General features: G+C 27.2%; 1 protein-coding gene across 1 annotated transcript in view; it reads left to right on the top strand.

Moving 5' to 3' along the window:
- The window catches only part of LOC132931635 (protein qui-1), a 196,304-nt gene that overhangs the window by 63,546 nt on the left and 112,467 nt on the right, over positions 1–20,291 (top strand). The window contains exon 2 of the mRNA XM_060997526.1: positions 17,177–17,298. Coding sequence (XP_060853509.1) covers positions 17,193–17,298 — 106 coding nt within the window. The 5' untranslated portion in view covers positions 17,177–17,192. The remainder of the gene's footprint in view (positions 1–17,176; positions 17,299–20,291) is intronic.

Below are 20,291 nucleotides of genomic sequence, written 5' to 3' on the forward strand. Positions count from 1 at the left end.
ACAATAATATATTATGTTGCCACGGCTTTGTTTTTAATAAAATGTTCCCATTTAAGTATGCTACTGCCGATAATCTATTATTACTGATATTAGAACTAGAATGTATACAATTTATAAATAACACTTACGATGCCACAATATTTTCACCATTAATTGATAATGATCTCCGAACATTCCATTTAATGACAGTTAACCGTTGGTATTCTGATAACCTTTTATCAATATCTTCAATATATTCTGGTAGTTACTCCTAACTATCTTGATGTAAATTTTATTCACAGAAACAATTTCATTACAACAATAATAATTTTCATTTTAATATAAACATAATAATATAACATAACATTTAGAACACAATTGGTGTATAGGGCGTTTCATGTTTCGTTTTAGGCCGTTTCTCCTGGAAAATATCTATCTACTTTCTACCTCGTCAGCCCGATCAAAGTATGCTGTCGGCTCTGGCACCGAGTCCATCGCTTCACTTGTTTCATTTTCGGACGGTAGATTAGCTGGGTTCACGGCTCCGCTAAAACGGTGGTCGTCACTTCCTGCCGATTGGCGATTAACCTGTGTTTCAAGCACATTCGGCTACGAGTCCACCGCTTCAGACGTTTTATTTTCCTGAGCGCTGGCTTGTACTGGCTCATTGAACAGTAAATCCAACACCGAAAACTCCAGGTCCAAAATCGGGACAAGCAATATAAGACACATATTATGTTAAAGATAAAAACTGAGATTCAAAATTATAAAAAAAAAAATACACTTATCTACAAGTAATAGTGTAATACCACCCGATACCGGCTTTAATTTACTATTTCAGATTTCAGATATTTTAATAAAAATAATATCAGGACAGCATGACGTGGTGCCTCTAAATCCGTCGTTGTGTAGTCTGCGCCTACACTGCTTATGTCTTGATCCCCGGGTCTGCAGATAACACAAGATCCGTTTTAAAATGCTTAAATATAATTCATCTATACTCTCAAATCGCATTAAATCGTTCACGTTTATCACACGATCAACACGATATAAAAACACAACACTAGTATTATACAATTTTAGGCGTTACGCTTTATACTCCGTTTTGTTAACATGTTCGGTTTCCATACGTCGACGGAACACGACTATACACTATGTACACGTGTATTGTATTGCCTTAGTTTGGCCGAAGACTGACATTGATTTACGGCAATGTGGTCGTGGGCTAGTCCCGTATTCGCGAGTACATCTCGGCCGTATGATCGATACCCTGTAAATGTCGGCGCTGTGCATCAGACATGCTTACAGTGCGTTCGACGATGACAATTATCATTATTTATATTTGCGTGGACTTTTTTTTTCGGTATTGACAATAAAATTAAAAGCAAAAATATTCCGACTGTCAATATTATTTTGCACAAAATGTATTTTGTCAACGTTTTATTCGTGTATTGAACTTCGAATGGTGTAATAATTAATCACAAATTACAATCATAAGTACCTATACAATATTGTATAATATTAAATGCCATTTTTACTTTTAACGGTATGGTAGCGAAATCAGACATTTTCTCCGAGTGGTGGGAGGCCGCATAATAAATTATTTTTACAAATAACCAAAACGTATCAATTGTTGATAATATATGAATACTCCAATGCAGTCCTATATTCTATACCTTTCCCCTTGCCCGCCGACATCAAAGGGAATCCATCCGCCGGTTGTGCCCGAGAATTGTGTGCGGAAGAGGGAAGGTGGGAAGGGACAATTGACTTTTGATAAAAATAAATAATGCATTATCTGAAGAAAATGATGGCTGTGAAATATAACAACAATATCAAATGTAATGATTTAACCACCGCGAGACATGCGAGCAACGAAATCGTGTTCGCTCAATACGCATATTACGAAATATCGATACGATTTGAATATAATGTGTGCATAACAATGCCTGCTGTGTGGTGTATATTCAAGCACGCGACGAAGGGTCGTCGACTTGGTAATAGTTGGAGTTGTATAATAATAATAATAATAACAATATGGAAAGTTACAATTCCGCGTGCCACTGCGGTACACATACGTTAGTGTCATTTCAGACTTTATAGAAGGAGGCAACAATTTCGCTATAAACGCCTTTAACAAAATCTAATACATTTTTCCTTCTCGTATAGTTTTTTGCTCTTAAAATATTATAGTTAAACTACTGTCTTGCACATTTCGTCGAACTAGTGGTTTAAAGACCATTGTTCTTATTTGTTATTTCATACTATACTAATAAATATTTACAACTATAAATCCGCGGTACATTAATCATAATATTATTTAAGAATAATATAATAAATACGACTGTCAATATTTATATTAAATGAAATGCAAAAAATAAAGAATGTTTATTTTTATTTTTAATACGACCATTAAGTATAGAAATTATTAAACAGTAGAGACGAAAAAATCGAAGATAAAGGGGATAAAAAATTGCTCCAATATAATATTATGTATTTATTAATTGATATCACTAACTCGAAATTTTGAATAATATAAATAAATACAATTTTAAATGTTGTATTAAATAGGTGTATGTAAATTATTACTCTGGGGAATTTTAATAAATTAGGTATTTTATAAAAAAAAAATCATAGCAAAATTAAAAATTACACTGCATCGTTATGATACAAAATTATTATTAGAAAAAAATATTTAGTTATTAACGTTTCAGATATTTATAAATTAAATCTTATAATATTATGTAACTGATTCGATTATAGAATTATCCATTCATTCAGTAGATTTGGCAAATTTCCTAATAGCTTATAATGATGAGATTATTTGGATGTGATAATATTTTGTTTTTATTTAAAAATCATAAACTTCATTATTTTTAGGTATATTAAAAACATATAAAATATAACATGTTTATAAATAAATAAACATAAACATTTTTTTTTTATACATTTATATCTTTTATATCATAATATTCCGTCATTACGATATTATTACCGATAGTAACACATTATACCTACGTTTGAAACGCTAATTGTATTTCGGTATTGAACTCATCAGCCACAATTTTCTAATTATTCCCGCCGTCGTCGTTTTCTAAACATATATCATCTTCACACTGAAATATTCAGATATAATACCAAACTTTGACTTAGCTATTCATCTTCGAGTTAACAATACTAATAATTTACGTCAAGTGTTACGGGAATTTCATGGGTATAATAAAAAAACAATTGGAGGACGTATTTTAGGTAATCGAGGTTTGAGTTGTCGCACTCGACTCTAAAAATATTATTATTAAACTAAGCGTAATATATTTTTATTAAAATTCGACCCGGTGGCGTTTAACAATTAGACGCGGACGTGACCTTCTCCCATAAACTGCGTGCACTTAATAATAATATCATAGTATTATACGCACGCCCGTCCTAAATATTATAATACATTATCCGAGAAGTTAAACGAGCCGGGCGAAAGGTTTCAGATCTCAAAGCGTTATCGGTGCGCGTCGGATGATCTATAGAAGAGATATTTTATGTCATTAATTAGAGCCTGCAGAAATCGCACTGAATTGCCGTGCGCACGGCATCCTTTGTATACCATTATATTACACACATATACAACACTGGTATCACATTGTTGTTATATACGTATACACGGTGGATTGGACCGCTGGATATTGTATGACAACTGGGTCAATAACGACGCAAATGTGGTTCTCGGGTATGCGAGGATGGGTGTTTTTGTGCCTTTTGAGAAATCGTTGTCATGCAAGCGGAATTTTTTTTTTTTTTTTTTAACGAGCTTCCGCGTTGCACCCGCGAGAGTTATCAAGAATCCCTTTTCGATGAATACGCCATTGTTTCCGTACGATTGTTATTTGTAAAAAAAAAAACTTTTAGCAACATATTATAATTTTCAAATAGTTCACAAATGCAAGCAAGTAAGTATAGGGCTGACCGAGCTGGGAATGCAATACCCTAAATAAACTAAAAGATACCCAAAAAAATTCTTGTATGCCCTAAAAATCCAAAATATTTTAAACAATTTTTGAATTAAAAAATGTATGTGGTAAATAAAAAACAATAATGTTTTGCAAGACTGAAAAATTTTAAGAATTCTGCGTAAATTTTCAATTCATTAAAAATAACATTTTTTATTTCATTTCCCATTGCTACTATTATAATACTCGATTTATACGCATGCAAAAAATTGTGACTATTAATGTTTGATTAGAAAAAATATTAAGACCCTGTTAAATGACTTAAATGTGCTTAATACTTTATAGAATATTCTGAAAAATGAAAAAAATGATTTAAATTGAAAATTGTATATAATGCGAAATAAAAACTACTTATTCTGATGATGGACAGCAAAAATAAATGTTTTTCATTAGTAATCACATGATTTGGAAACAGATGGACTTATTTATTTTTTTTTTAATGTTTTAAAAAGTACGAACAAGATTTTTAAAGAAAGAAAATTGGAAACGTTATCCGAAAAATTGAAAAATTCTAGTCATTTATGTTGATGTCATTTAAACTATTACTAAGTTTTAGCCATTAATTATATAACTAACTTACTAACCAAACGAAGAAAAATTATCTTTTTATTTAATTTAAAAAAAAAATCATTAATCCAAAAAGTGTCAACTCAAATTATTATCGAATTCGATTTAGGTTTCAGTTTTTATAAAATGTATTTAAAATAAGCCTGAATAATAATATACAGAATATAAAATAAAAGTTCCATTTTTAAGTTCACTATTATATAAATCAAATTTATTGAAAGAATATATACTGCAAGTCTAAATTTAAAAATGGAAATTAAATTCGATCATTATCATTCTAGGCTTAAAATTTGTCCAATGGAATGGAAAAAAAGGTATACGTTTTAAACGGTGTTATTTTTTCATTTTCGGAGACAAATTATTTACGTCTATAAGTTTTATTGTTTATACATGTTTATAAACATTGTACATGATTTAAATTATTATCCAACATTCAAATTTACTTAATTTTCAATTACATATTTCCCATTGATTTTGAGAACAATTTATAATATTCTGACGTTCTGGAAATTGCAAACATCATATTCATATGTGTGTCAAATTTAAATTTACTAATATAAAGAACGCTATACGCAATGCTTGAATGATTGACAGACATACAAGCACACAAGTTTATATTGTTATCGTCCACTTCAAAGCGTCAAACACAGAAACGTTAGTATCATTTAATGATGACAACACTATCCACCGGATCCTTCAACCAGATGTTTTCTTCATTCGGGAGACCATTTGGTCAATTAAAATAGATGCTTGACCTACAAATATCTAGTCCATTTTCATAGTACGTTCGTCTAAAAAATCTAGAACTTATTAAGTGCCTTTTGAAACATTACCATCATTTAATACATTCCATACACGATTTCAAATAATAACCTATCACCATCACTATAACTCTAATACTTCATAAAACCATTCTTATTTTTAATACATACACATATCACCATACTTACCATATTATTATAAATAAGCATTAACTATAAAGAAGAAAACAAGATAACTGTAATGCAATAAATTAATATAATAATTCAGTACTTTTTTTAAATTATTTGAAACGAGATTTATAAAAAAAAAACTCTATTTATTTATAAACATATCAATATAGTACTAGGGTTCATCTTGAATGTGTTAATGATTTATTATTTTTTTATTAGTAAGGTAATAGTATCACTTATAGTTTAATTTATATATATATATATGATATTGACATCAAAATATAAGTATACGAATACATTTAGTTATATTACTGATATATCAAATTAAATATTAATTAGAAAATCCAAACCATTGCAATGGTCTAACTAAAAGCCCATATTATACTAATAATTACTTCTATTAATTATTAAATTGATTATATATGGAATTGTAAGAATGTATTTTTAGTTAAAAAGTAAAATAATTTGTTCAACAATCAACTTCCACTATGGTATACAAATGTTTTGCTGTAAAATCAATAACTAACGTTATAACGTATACGAGTACTAGGGGAGAATACTTTCTACCATGTCCTTTTCCTATTTGAAGTATGACAAGTTTCAATCCAAGACATTGTCGATTTGTATTAAAATATATCCGTTGTCATATTTTCGTATTAAACATAATGGCAACGCCGTTGACAGTGCTTTAGATACGTTATTTCCACAATGTCGCCAACATTTTTACTAGGTATGCGAATTCCTATGCCTTTCTTCGATAACATCGATATTCACGTTTACGATAAAAAATACTCAAAACGTAGTAAAATAAGTACAGGTAAAAAAATCCCCAAACACAAAATTACTGGGTGTATATTATTTCACGAGTTTTCCATACAAATGGCAGTATTACGTTTGTAACGCGTACAACTTTAGCAGAATGACTAAACTAATTTTAACTTCGTTTTAAAAACTAAACCAATTTAAACACTATTTAACAATGTATACTTTTATTGTCAGCAGTCGAATTCATCACAATTATTACTAATGGTGGATTCAGATTAACATCAATTGCGAGCACATTTGAACCGATGAAAAATGGTGATTTGTGCGTAAATTGACGCAGCTTGTATAAAGGATAACAATGATAACATAATATGCAAACACAGTTACAATAGGGTCATATTTGTTGAGATATACAGGATGCTCACATTCTTTTATCCCGAGGAATTTATTCAAATGTTGACTTAAAAAAAAAGTATATATTATCTAAGTATACTTAACGACCATTATTTAAAATATTTAGATTATCTTGTAGTCATACAGACTTCTTTTTCCAAACTGGCATTACCCCTTTATACTGTAAATAATAAATGCTTAATTGTTAATCATATTATTTTTGAAAACGTTGACACGTCTCAATGAAATTATTCGAACGAAAAGTTTTGAAGTTTTAAACTTTAATTATCTATTAAGGATAATATTACTTAATAGTTAATTTATATAATTATACATACTACATAATCTAGTACTTACTTCATTTTTTTTCCGCCAATTTTTGAGAATTTTAAAATTACAGTAAATTACAGTAAATTAATATTATGTGATTATTATTGTAATTAGGTACTGTACTTTAAAATGGTAATTTAATATAAAAGTTTTAAACCATTCTTCGTGGACTATTATTCTAAGTACTTCAAGATTAATAATTCAGAACTATACTTGTTTGATATCGATTTATACTTATAAACATTTTTCAAAAAAACTAACTCCTTAACAATTTTAAATGGTGTTTCTTGATTGAAAACAGAAGTTTGAATTGCCACCAGACACTGCATAAATTATATAATAAAATCAATATGGTTCTTAATTATAAATAAAAATTCTATAAACCAGAATTTTAATAAATGTATTATTAAAAGAAAACAACGAGGGTGAGTTGCGTGCTTGGTGGATCGCCCTGAATAATATTATAAAAAAAAAACGAAAGAAAAAAAATAAGATACAATCGTTGAAATTCAATACGGTGAATGAAATATATTATAACGATAGTTTACTCAAGACAAAAACGAACAGTTAGTGAACATATTAAATAACAGGGTTTATACAATTTTTCTACTTAACATAGTAACACTGAACCTTACACATTCTGAAAACCGTCTTAGCATTATAAGATAAATAACCATTTTATTTTTCTTGAGTATTTCAAACTTCAAACGACCGTCTCTTTAAATATTTATAAGCCTGTTATAATTTTAAAAGAATGTAATTATTTATATTATTCGATTTACTACGACTAATGCAATCAAAATAAATATAATTAGCCTAGGTACACCTACATGATTTGTTTTACAATAGCAATTATAAAATCGAAAAAAACTATATGTTTTGCGGTTGTAAAATAATATATTATCGTATATTTTATAATACAATATACCTGGAATTATATTTTCATATTTATATTTTTACTGAAAGTTGAATGGAACGAAAATGTTTCGTTTTAAATAAAATTACCTATGCACAGCAATATAAATATATATAATTACCTTAGTCCACTATAATATTGTGAAACTTCAAGTACTTATAAACAACTATTACAGTAAATAAAAATAAAATATATAAATAACTTTTTTATAATACAGCTTACCGCGCGTATACGTATGAATTGTGCATTTCGTTAGAAATTTTAAAAATAGTTTTTATTCCAAACCGTAAATTCACGGCAATAGCAGTATAATACTAATTATACTATATTATTATGGGATTTTTTCCTGCACGTAAAGTTTTCGAAAATAATTTGTTGTTAATGATAAAAATATTTTTTATTCGCAATCTTTAAATGTGCGAAAACATAAATGAATCTGTATTATTACAAATCCAACTATAAAGTTTTAAAATATCATTGTCGTTGTTGGAATTCAATTATTAAAGCATTTAAAGAGTTAGATATATTGAATAATCTTAAGTTCTGTGATAACATTTTTTTGTTTTAAAAATCCAATATCGTGATTTATAAAATATTTCATATTTAATCCGATATTTTATTGTCTCGGGGCTCTTGGATCCATGAACCCACTTTAAATAAATTGATACAAATAATTTGTCATATCAACATAATAACACATCTTACATTTCATTAATGTAGTAATTAATTCATTCAAATTAATTCTCTTATCCAAAACTTAACATTATTTTAGTTAAGTCGCTAGATAAAAAATAAAACGTTAACATTAACTAATAACTATACAAAGTAAATAGTAGGTAATTATTAATTCATTTTACGTTATTTGAATAAAATGTTTTGAAATCATAGCTGTTCTATAACTTATTATTGTTATTGTATGTCTACTAATTTTATCACATACTTATTCTTAAATTATTAATTAAATTGTCTCAAATTGAAAAGGGTATAAATACCATATACCTAAATAACAACAAGAAAATGCCAAATATTTTAGTTTAGCTTGTAACGAATAAAATAATTTTCTATATAATATGTAAATCACAACCCTAGTAATTTCTATTGATACTTTGAATTATATTTGCGGAATGACTTTTAATGGATATAAAACATAATTATCATTACAGCCACTATCTTTTTATAGTTTTGTTATGTAGTGTATGGATACTATATACTGGTTTTATTATTGGTTATAAAAAAAAACCAAAATGCCCGATTTTCCAATAGTACGAATATCAGTTATCGATATCGGTTCAGCTTCGATAATTTCGTATACAACTTACTTATTATTGTTATTACTTGTTATTATTTTGAGGAAAATATTTAGACTGATATGATTAAAAAACATTTAAATTTAATGTTTTAATTTTAACAACGTTAGAAATACAAAGTATAAAATACATTTCTTTTGTCTTATACCTACATTTTGAATATGTTTTTTTTTCCAAACGTACCTACTTGGTAATATATTTCAAAATGATCGATGTGATCATCGTCGTATTATTATTATTATTATTTTAGAAATACATGCATTGTTCTAAAAGAAACAACTGTAAACAAATATTAAATCGATCATTTTTCAAAGTTAAACGAAATATAAGACCATCTGTTGTTGTAAACATTTTTCTGATATTTTAAAATTACAATATCGATGATTTCAGTTTATTAATTTTCAGCTTTCAAAATTGTACAATATGCACATTATCTTTACGATTAAATAAAATATTTAATAAATATTTCATCATGTATACTATACTTTATTATCTACGTATTTTATTACGAAAATTATAAATATATAAGATAATAAAAATAATGAATAAACGAAATAATTAAAAACGAAAATAGAATTTATGAATTAGTAAATGTATTGCGCTCTCTCTCTTCGGAATCTTAAATTAAATGCCACCTCTGATACTAATTGTTACCTATTAGAAAAATGTAATAATTTATATGGTAGGTATGTACTATATCGAAGAATTGTTGTAGGCGAAATAACATTATAGTTATCAATAATAATAATAATATGGCGCAATTTGTTCGAATAAAGTTACTAAGCATTTTGAAAATAAAATAACAAAGTAGACCGTACATGTACTGAAGTGCGTATATTTCAAGTGTACAAAAAGCACTGACACACATATTAAAACGTTTGACAATATACAGTTAAGGACTTACGCAACGCAAGAAAAATAAAAATGATAAACATAATATTATACGTATACAATACAATATAGATGATACAGAAAAGTAATATTGACTAAACAGAAATCTTCGGTTTAGATGAGAATGTCTAGGAAATATACTTGTATTTATTTCCGTCTTCCGGTCGACTATAAAAGTAGAAACATTTCGCATAGTAGTGAACTAGTGAACTACAGCTATATGTAACCTATCTTTTACACGGATTTTTCACAAATGAAAAGTATAAATGCTTCTTTTATAGTTTACTTTTTGTATTGATGAATAGTTGAAAACGCGAACAGAAAATTTTTTTCCGAACGATTTCAAGACGCGTCTAAATCTCATATAGCTAATGTTTGTTGTTTGGTGGGTTCCAACTTATGAGTTTTTTATTAGAAATGTTTACAAAGGGCGCATGATACTCGTATTCGATTTTGTATGTATCAACATTCTGCTGCATACATGACCGACCTAGAACTTACACAGTCATAATCAGTGGCTCGTGAACCGGATGAGGGACGAAGCAGATATTTTAAAAATGTGTTGGAGAAAAAATGTTCATCAAAATAACAAACAATAATTTCTAATGATTTTACAATATTTTTTTTATTTCGCTTTTTTTGTTAAAATATAAAAATAAGTTTCAAGTTAACTTTTAAATTAATTCGATATGTTCATCGTTACTTGTTTGATAAGAATCAACGTATTTAGTTTGTGATAAAAGTATTACGGGTAAGTATAAACTTATACTGCACGAAATTATGACAACCTCCTCATTCTTATAATTTTATATTAGTGGAAGTTACGTTGCTTCGAAAAATGAATAATGAATAATGTTGACATTATTCGAAGACAAAAATCATTCAGCCTCATTTCATAATAAAATTCCTACTTCCCCCACTATCATGATACATTTTATAATTATACGGTCGCCCGAGGAAAATATATTTAGCCTCTCGGCATTCTTCGGTTTTCATCAAGACCGTTCTATCGTTTCACGAACATCTCCGTCGAGTAAAATATTCTTAAAGTCTATCGGAAATGATTATATTGTATAAAGTATAAACATCCTTTTTCTTTATAATAATTAGGTGGGACTGAGTCTCACTTTCGTCCTTTGATGAGCCGCAATCAATGATTCCAAAACTTAATAGTAATTAGTATCATTTAAATATATATTTATTAATTGAATTATCTTATATAATATTTAAATAAGATAATTAAATAAATAGTATAGTTTAATTGATCATTAAAATTAAATTACACCTCACTTATTATCAAGAATGTGCCATTCATTGTATTGATAATCTTCAGTTACACGAAAACTTTATTTCCACATAAACTTATGTAATGACTATTGAACAATAGATAAATTCAACCCTCTAGGTGCACATTTTTTTTTGAATTTAAATTATTTAAAAAAACACAACTTGCAACAACACGGCATTTGTTTAATATATTTTAGTAACTTTCAGTTATCGGAGCTCATTTTTTTTTTTTTATTAAACTACTGACATGTATATGCGTAGTTAAATGGACAATGATGTTAAACGTAACATATGATAATTTATACACGTAAATGCAATTAATATGCAAAATTTCAATTGACTATATTATAATATATGTATAGCCGGAACAATAAATAATACATAACAGTATAATGTAAAATAATACGTATTGGAAAATAAATAAAATCACGATAAACTAAGAAACCAGGAAAATATTTTCGCCATAGAATGAATCTTTATGCAGTATAAAAATTGCACGTGGAGCTCTATAGATGGAAATTTTAGAGGGAATTTCCATAATTGTATAAATGTTGGGCTTTCGTGCTCTGGTCTTAATTAGGAAAATCCATAACAAAATATACAGTGCGGTGTACCTGTATAATATGAAGTGCAAATATTTAGTTTACTATTAGCTATGGTCCACGGACACAGCCGTAGCGCTGCGCATTGTATACTAATAACACGAAGAAACATAGATTCACATTATAATAAAACAAATGGGAATGGTATCCGACAAGTAATAATAATTTGAAACTTGTGATCTGTGTTGATATTATGCTGCGTCAGAACTACAAAATATAATTAGTATAATATAGCGTAAATGTTATTGTAAATGGAATTAAAACTAACTTGAAACTACAATAATAATTATATTTAATATCATAATATATACCATTCGATCTTCATCATTTAATTAATGATCAATATTGCAACAATTAACGTATAATACATCAAATCAAAACTTACTACTTAGGTTTACTTTCTTGTAACACGGACAAAACAGTTAAATTAATATACGTGAATATGTGCTAAAAGTCTTCTAAATTTTATTATTACGGTAAACAAAAAAAATAATCACGTAAAAACAATTTTCTAGATACACTTGATATATTGTTATACATTTTTTTACCAACTTAAAAGCGTGGATACGAAAAGTTAATCTTAAAATTCAAATGAAACTACATAATTTTGAAATATTATTCATATACAACTTAATGTTTAATTAATTTAGCCGGGTATTTTACATTGATGTTTCGCTTCAATTATAATAATTGAAAGAGCTTAATAGTCACTTGAATTTTTTTTTTTTAAATAAAACAAATAATATAATGTCGACATTGAATAATACACGTATAATACATGTGACATACGTAGTACATGTGGTTTTTAAATTTTCAAATAAGTTTATGAATTATATTTGAATTTGAAGAGTTCTTCTTATAATATTTAATTAGTATATTATCATAGTTATGGGTGTAATTTTCACTCTAATATAATTCGGAAAACCCTTTAAATCGGAAAAAAACTTTGTTAAACTCTTTCAAAATAATATAACATTTCTAAACTTATCTTATTTTTATATTATCGATGATATAAATTAAATAATTGTCTCGAATTTTTTACTATGTATTATAAGAGATCGGTGGTTATTTTAAAAACCAAAAAAGCCACTATTAAAGTATAAACAAGATGTCCAACGCATGTTTATAGCCACGACGAGTGATTAGTTGTGTAAGCTGTGTTATTTAGTGTAATATATTATAATTACTTTTTGCGTGTATTCCACCTTTATAACAGTTATATTATGTATAATATGTAATAATAACTTTGAAACTGTCTACGGACTTAGTGCTTAGGCACATGCGAAGTTTATATACGCAACGTAACAAAAAAGGCTATGCGCCGTGAGCAACGTGTCGCTGCGGAAAAGTGTAATTAACTCATACGGGTAAAGCGTAAACCATGTCCATTTCAGTAACACACAACTTTGTTTTATATTATAATATAGTAACTCGCGCACATGTGGTTTTACCGTCAAATTCGTTGTATTTGATATTTTATTATTGATGTATATATGGGTAGAGTCGCTATCAAATTGTCGCACACCTAACATATTATTATAATAGGTAGTTGTAAACGACGTGTAACTCGGCGACGAACACTAAACTGATGTAGTGCGATGTGTTTGATCATCAGACATTTATATAGAATTTTGATGCTCTAGATTATTTTTTTTAATTAGTACTCCTTTATAAAGTAATCCTCTCTCCTTTAAAAAAATGTTTGATACAAACACTCGACATTGATTTAGGTAGTTTTACTGTTAAATATTCGAGTCGCTTCCTTTATGCAGATCATTAACTATAATAACAAAACTGAACTTATATTTAATATATATATATATATATTATATATTAATTAATCTTGACATAATGATATTATAATAACGATAATAGTGTCTGTTAATAATTATAGACGACTAATAACGATGGACGAGTGTTGTAAATTATGGACAGTAATTCTGTAATCCCCTCGCCGGACTCTAAACACGGCCATGTCATCACTATGTATGCATAGTATATTGTTATCAATTTCAGTGGTACGCGTCCACTACTGAAATACACCTTTCTCGCATACAATTATTACAACGTCATTGGGTCTGTGATCGTGATAATCCGTTTTAGTTTTTATTTTTCAAACGTCCTGCACGTCCGGAAAATATCTCGACATCCAACTCACCGATGCGCTCAACGGAGAGTATACGATATACTAAGATATTGCGTACACAGATGCGGTCGTTTTGATGCAACACTAATAAATCGAATTAATTTGTGTTTCGTTCGTACCGATGTGGGAGTGGTCTCCTCTCTACAAACCACAACAGATAAACTCATAACCACAACTAAGAAGAAAATCTATTTTTCCATTTAAAACCTACTTAATGAGTTTGAGCGAACACATTTAGTCTTGAAATTACGACTGAATTTACAACGGATATTTTTATGGCGTTTTGGTCTGAACCAATATAAATGCATATATATATTATATATTCTTGTGCGGGTTTTATTCGAGCTGAGGGCTGCAATAAGGGTCCTTTATTTTAGTGCGTACAGCGGTAGTGATTTTTACGATTACTCGTGACCCTTATTATATTATGTGGAATTGCACGCCGAGTTCACATATATATATTATATATATATATATATATGCAAAACGATTAGAGGAGTAAAATTCTATTTTGAATTAAATGATTATTATTTGAAATTGGCTCGTCGAATAACTTACTGTGCGCTGTTTATTGTTCAAACAACTATAAATTACCAAAAGCATTTAAAAGGTACGTGTAATGTCGAACATGGATTTGGCTTGGATATTTTATAAATGCATTCTGCAAGAACGTAAAAATTAATTACAAACCTCGTGATATACTACGCTACAACAATATTATCATATTACATGATGATTTAATTTTGATTTAAACGAGTCGCTCTTTACTGACACATTTCGGAAGACATTTGTCATTTATTTATTATTTTATACAATTTTGTAATCGTTATTTAAAAACATATAGAACTATAAGATCTTCAAAAATGAAAGGGGATTAAAGTTACAAGTTATTGATGAAATTAAAAATATCTTAGTACTTTATTTAATGGTAGTTAAAATACTTATAAAAACTCTTCACATAAGTGGGAGGATCATTTTAAACGTATTTTTCGAAAATATTTAATACAGTACAGTCAAGTTATAATTGTTTATTGTAACATATTTATCGAATGAAAAAAAAACAACAACACAGCATTAACCGTCAAAACGATTTTGTAAATATTTGTAAATACTTAGTCACTTGTCAATACCATTAACGTATAAGTACGTAGTGTACACTAAGTTAATAGGAAAATGATTCAAACATATGGTGAAAATAGAGAAGTTTCTCTTTATCATCCTACTATAATTCTCTCAAAAAAATTTGAATTTCACTGACCGACACGCATTATATTCTTACATCGCGTGTCCAATATACTATTTTGGCATTAAATGGCATTGTAATTTTACAAAAATATTACTTCCTTGTGTATTTTATGCTAAGTGGATTAATTATTATGTTTCCAGTCAAATGAAAAATAATCAAAAGTCTTCAGATAAAAAAAAAATGCTTTCAACTATAGTGGAATTGTATTTATTAATTTTACATGTATATACCACACAATATTTAGGTATATTCATATAGCTATGTAATAAAAGTTTCGCTATAAAAACTCAAAAATGTTACCATTTATTGTGATACCAACCCTATAATATATAATTAGTCGTTCTTATTAAACGTACTTGGAAAATTAGTTAATTGAATAGTAGTTATAGTTTTAATTACAAATCCAAAATGAAATACTTAAAAAATATTAAGTGATTTTATAAGAAAATAATTAGATCCTTTATTATTTAACTTTAGTAGGCAAGCAATTTTATACTATTTAATTAATTTAACGCCACTTAATTGTTATTAAGTATATTTGTGTAATTTAATGAATTTTCTATAATTATATTATTAACAAAATGAATAATTTGCTTCCACACATAAATTAATCATTATATTATACATTGACTCTAAATTATAAATCATAAAAAAAATACGATTATAATCAGTATTGTGGATAAAAGTCTTTGTGTCCATGTGTTATAAGAATGTAAATTTATACATTCGTACACTATTAATTATTCAGTAAAATAATTTTGTATTTTTTTGATGAGATATCTCAAATATATATTGCTTTAGATACATTTTTCTTCGATTCTTTATGCTTATTAAATCAGATATATATCCGATTAGACACGATAAATTATTTACTAATAAATCAATATTCCGATATAGGTGACTAGTGCTCATAGTTTCATATTTTTTTTTTCTATACAAAAAAAAAAGCTAACAAATGATTTTGTTTATTAACCCATGTGATGATTATTAATTTATAAACGAATGTTATATACTATTAAATGAGATTTAAAATAACATTCGACTGAAATTTCATTTATAGAACAATAATACATTGATTAAGGTTATATTGTTATATTTTCCCGTTTACGAGTATAAAGTAAACGTTAACACAGGTAAAATTTAATAAACGTAAAGGAAAAAAATATTAATTTTATTTTTAATTTGAAAAATTTGTCTTTAGAAAACAACGGTTCTGCACGTCCTATAGTGTATGTAATTAACCTAAGTACGCATGCGTTTTAAAAAAATCAAACTTTTTCGATATAAAACACACTCATATAAACACGACTATAGTTTTATGAGTTTTAAACATTGTTATAATAAAATTATTTCACTCAAAACTCACCGCACGCAGGTTTTAAAAAATAGGTCCTCCACACATTTCTAACAAATACAGACGTTTACACAAAATATCTCAATATCGTATCGGTGTTGTTTTTTCGGATAACGACGATTTAATTCAATGACCAATGCACAGCGTTTAATAAGGTATTAGTACGCTTTTTTTTTCATAAGTACCTATATTATTACAATAGTTTTTTTAGGTATTAATTTTTCAACATAATAATATCATAATTTTTATAAACGACGTACGAGCGATGATCAATAATATTGTCGTGACAAGTAAAACGATAAGAAAAAAAAACGTATATCGTCATGGATTGAGTCACGAGTGTTTTTTTTTTTTGTTTTGTTTATAATAATATTTATCTTATCACGTTTTCACGAGTTGACATACAAACTTCAGTTACCGTAAAATATTTATAAACGTCGGTCATTCGTTATGATTACAGATATGGATTCGCAGAAATGAATAACGAGGACGAGGTGCAAAGAGTGTTCAGGGGCGAGTTGGATACAGCGGAATGGGCTATACCACGATTGGTCAAAGTATTCGTCGCTTCCACCAGAAACGGTAAGTCATACACTGTCGTACGAGTGTTACAACATAATATTATAGCTGTTCTTTAAAATTAAAATAAGAATTCTATTACTTTACGGTGCAGGTCTACTTGCAACCCGACCCTCTACATATACGATACGCAAAAATATTAATACGATCTATCATCGCCATAATAATATTATACCTATAGTATAATATTATATACCATGTAATAGCAAAATTAAGTATAGGCACACCCGTTGTAACTCCGAGGACTTAGACCTTTATTATTATTTTGATTTCGGTTTTGGTTCGGTAATTAAATGGCTTTCAACAATTTCGTTTCCGGTTCATTAAAATTAAAAATTCCTGTTTCGGTCAATAATGATTTTAACCTGTAGTTCTAGTTAAATGCATGTACGATTTAGTAAAAATAAATAATTCTAAGTCATCAAAATCATCATACCAATTAAAATGGACAAATTCTTATATTAGCAACCAAAATATCAGTTCTGGTTTTAGTTTTTTATAATATTTTTGTAACGACAATCATGGTTAGTAAATGCATATTAAATAATATTAGAGTCCTAATTGGTTGATATTATTAGTTATTAATTTATTATAGATAAGTATTACCCTTTATGGTTAGTTAGTAAGAAAAAAAGTGGTATTCATCGGTATTTTAAGAGAAAATAATTACAAGAAAATATATAAAACATGCAGTATCTGTTAATAACAGAGCTCAATATATCATATCAATATTTCATTAATATAAACACTCCATAATTACAGTAAATCGTAATCAATACTGTCGTAACTGTGTAATCTATATGAACAAAACTATATGATTTATTACAGTAATTTAAATTGAATACAGTAAGTAAACTAAGTATAGGTACCTAACTATGATTAAATGTAGATGTACACTATAAAAATCAAAATATACTAAAGGTAACTTTTATGAATTTGTTTGTGTTAAATTTGAATAAATAATTTTCTATCAGATATCGAACGCATAATGATTTACTTAGACGTGTGTGAAGTAGTTTTAATCGCATTATCATATTATATTTAAATTAATTTCTTGAATCATGTCTATCGAGGTCTTATATGAAATACGTTCTGAAGTACTAAAGTTTCGTTGACCTATTTAAATTAAAGTCAATTTATCTCAAATAGCAGTCATAATGTTGTACTTAGATCAAAATACTATAAATTCACGTACACTTCTATGAAATACACAAACATGTGGATAATTTTCATAAAATTCTGAACTTAAATATTTTTTTTTATATATTTTATGATTCGCGCAGTTAAAAGTATACCTATTATTTTAACACTATAGTTAACTATTTATAATACACAATATTTTTTATGAAATTTTTTTTAATTTGAGTAAATTTAGAAAATAACAACTAACTAAAAGTAAATTGGTAATTTTGGTTTGTTTAACCTTGTTTAAAAATGTTCATGTACATTTCTATTATATTCTATAGAAATAGTAATTATTAATATAGTTATAATGTGAAAATAAAATGAGCATAATAGTATGTTTTGTAACTGCAAAATAAACGTTGTTCTTATTAATAAAAAGCTAAAAATACAATCGGTAATTTTTTTTTACAATAAGTAATAGTGATAATTTGTACAAGTCTTGATAGAAATTAGAAGGGGTGCCCTATGAGACTTCAATCATAAAATTTAACTAGTAACATATTACTATAAGACTTATGGTTTCACTTTTCAAAAAGTAGTTATAAAAAACAAAATGTGTATTATATAAATATGTATACATTTTTATTATGTATTTAGTATTTTATAGATTTATAATCAATATATTTTTACAAATTTACTCTTAATAATGAGGTGCATACAAAATGTGTGCTTGTTATCTGTTATGATTAATAACAGCAATGACATCATAATTCAAAAAATTGTTCGTGACCCACCAAAAATTAACTGACGATCCACCAGTGGGTGGGTGGCGACCCACACTTTGAGAAACGCTGCAGTATAAGTTGTTTAAAAACTATGATCGATAATAAAATAACTACCAAATATTAAAATTACATTAAAAAAAAAAGAAAGTATTACCTACATTTAAATAGATATTCCAACTCATTGTACTACCAAATTTTAAATACTAAGTTTATTATTAGTTATCGTCTTGTTATATGAGTTTAGTATATTATAATTCAGATACATTTAACAATATGAATATTATTATGCTATTAAACATATCATTGAACAATATATAACTATACATTTAATTTTAAACTTTAAATTCGGATTTAAATATTGTTCTGAAATAAAGAAAGAATAATAAAAATATTTAATTATTATTATAAATTATTAGTTTTATCCTCGTTTTTGATATAACATATTTCTACAAGAAAATAACCATTTAGAACTAAAGAAACATAATCTAATTTAACTTCCGTTATTGGATCATTGATCTTTATGAAATCACGTGAATAGGTATATCAAATCTAAGTAAAAAGTTAATATTATGACGTTATAATGAACAGTATTATACTATGTAACCATCGTAAATCGTAATAATAACTTCCATAATGTGGTTCATATGTTTTTGTTCTAAAAGTATTTCATATTTTTGTTTTACTGTATTCTGTGTTATTTGTAAGTTATACTATAACTATTTGTTAGGTATTAACAAGTACGATAATTTTTTTGAAATCAATATTTAAATATCAACGAGGAATATTATAGTATACGTATTACGTATAATGCATAATAATAGACAATATTCTATTCAACCCTTTCGAACAATAACTTTTGAACTAATTAAGGATGCGGCATATCAAACAATAGTTCATACAAAGACAACCAAATGCAAACCATTACAAAACTAGATATACCACATGAAAATTGTCTGCATGCCAAATTTAACAATCACCAAAAGCCATTATTGCGGAATATACGAACAGTACAATCTATACGATGTTTCCTAGTAAAATAGCTGGATATAGAAGATTGAAACGTCTGTAGTTTATTTATACGCGTTT

This window comes from Rhopalosiphum padi, chromosome 1 (assembly GCF_020882245.1).
Source record: "Rhopalosiphum padi isolate XX-2018 chromosome 1, ASM2088224v1, whole genome shotgun sequence".
NCBI lineage: Eukaryota > Metazoa > Arthropoda > Insecta > Hemiptera > Aphididae > Rhopalosiphum > Rhopalosiphum padi.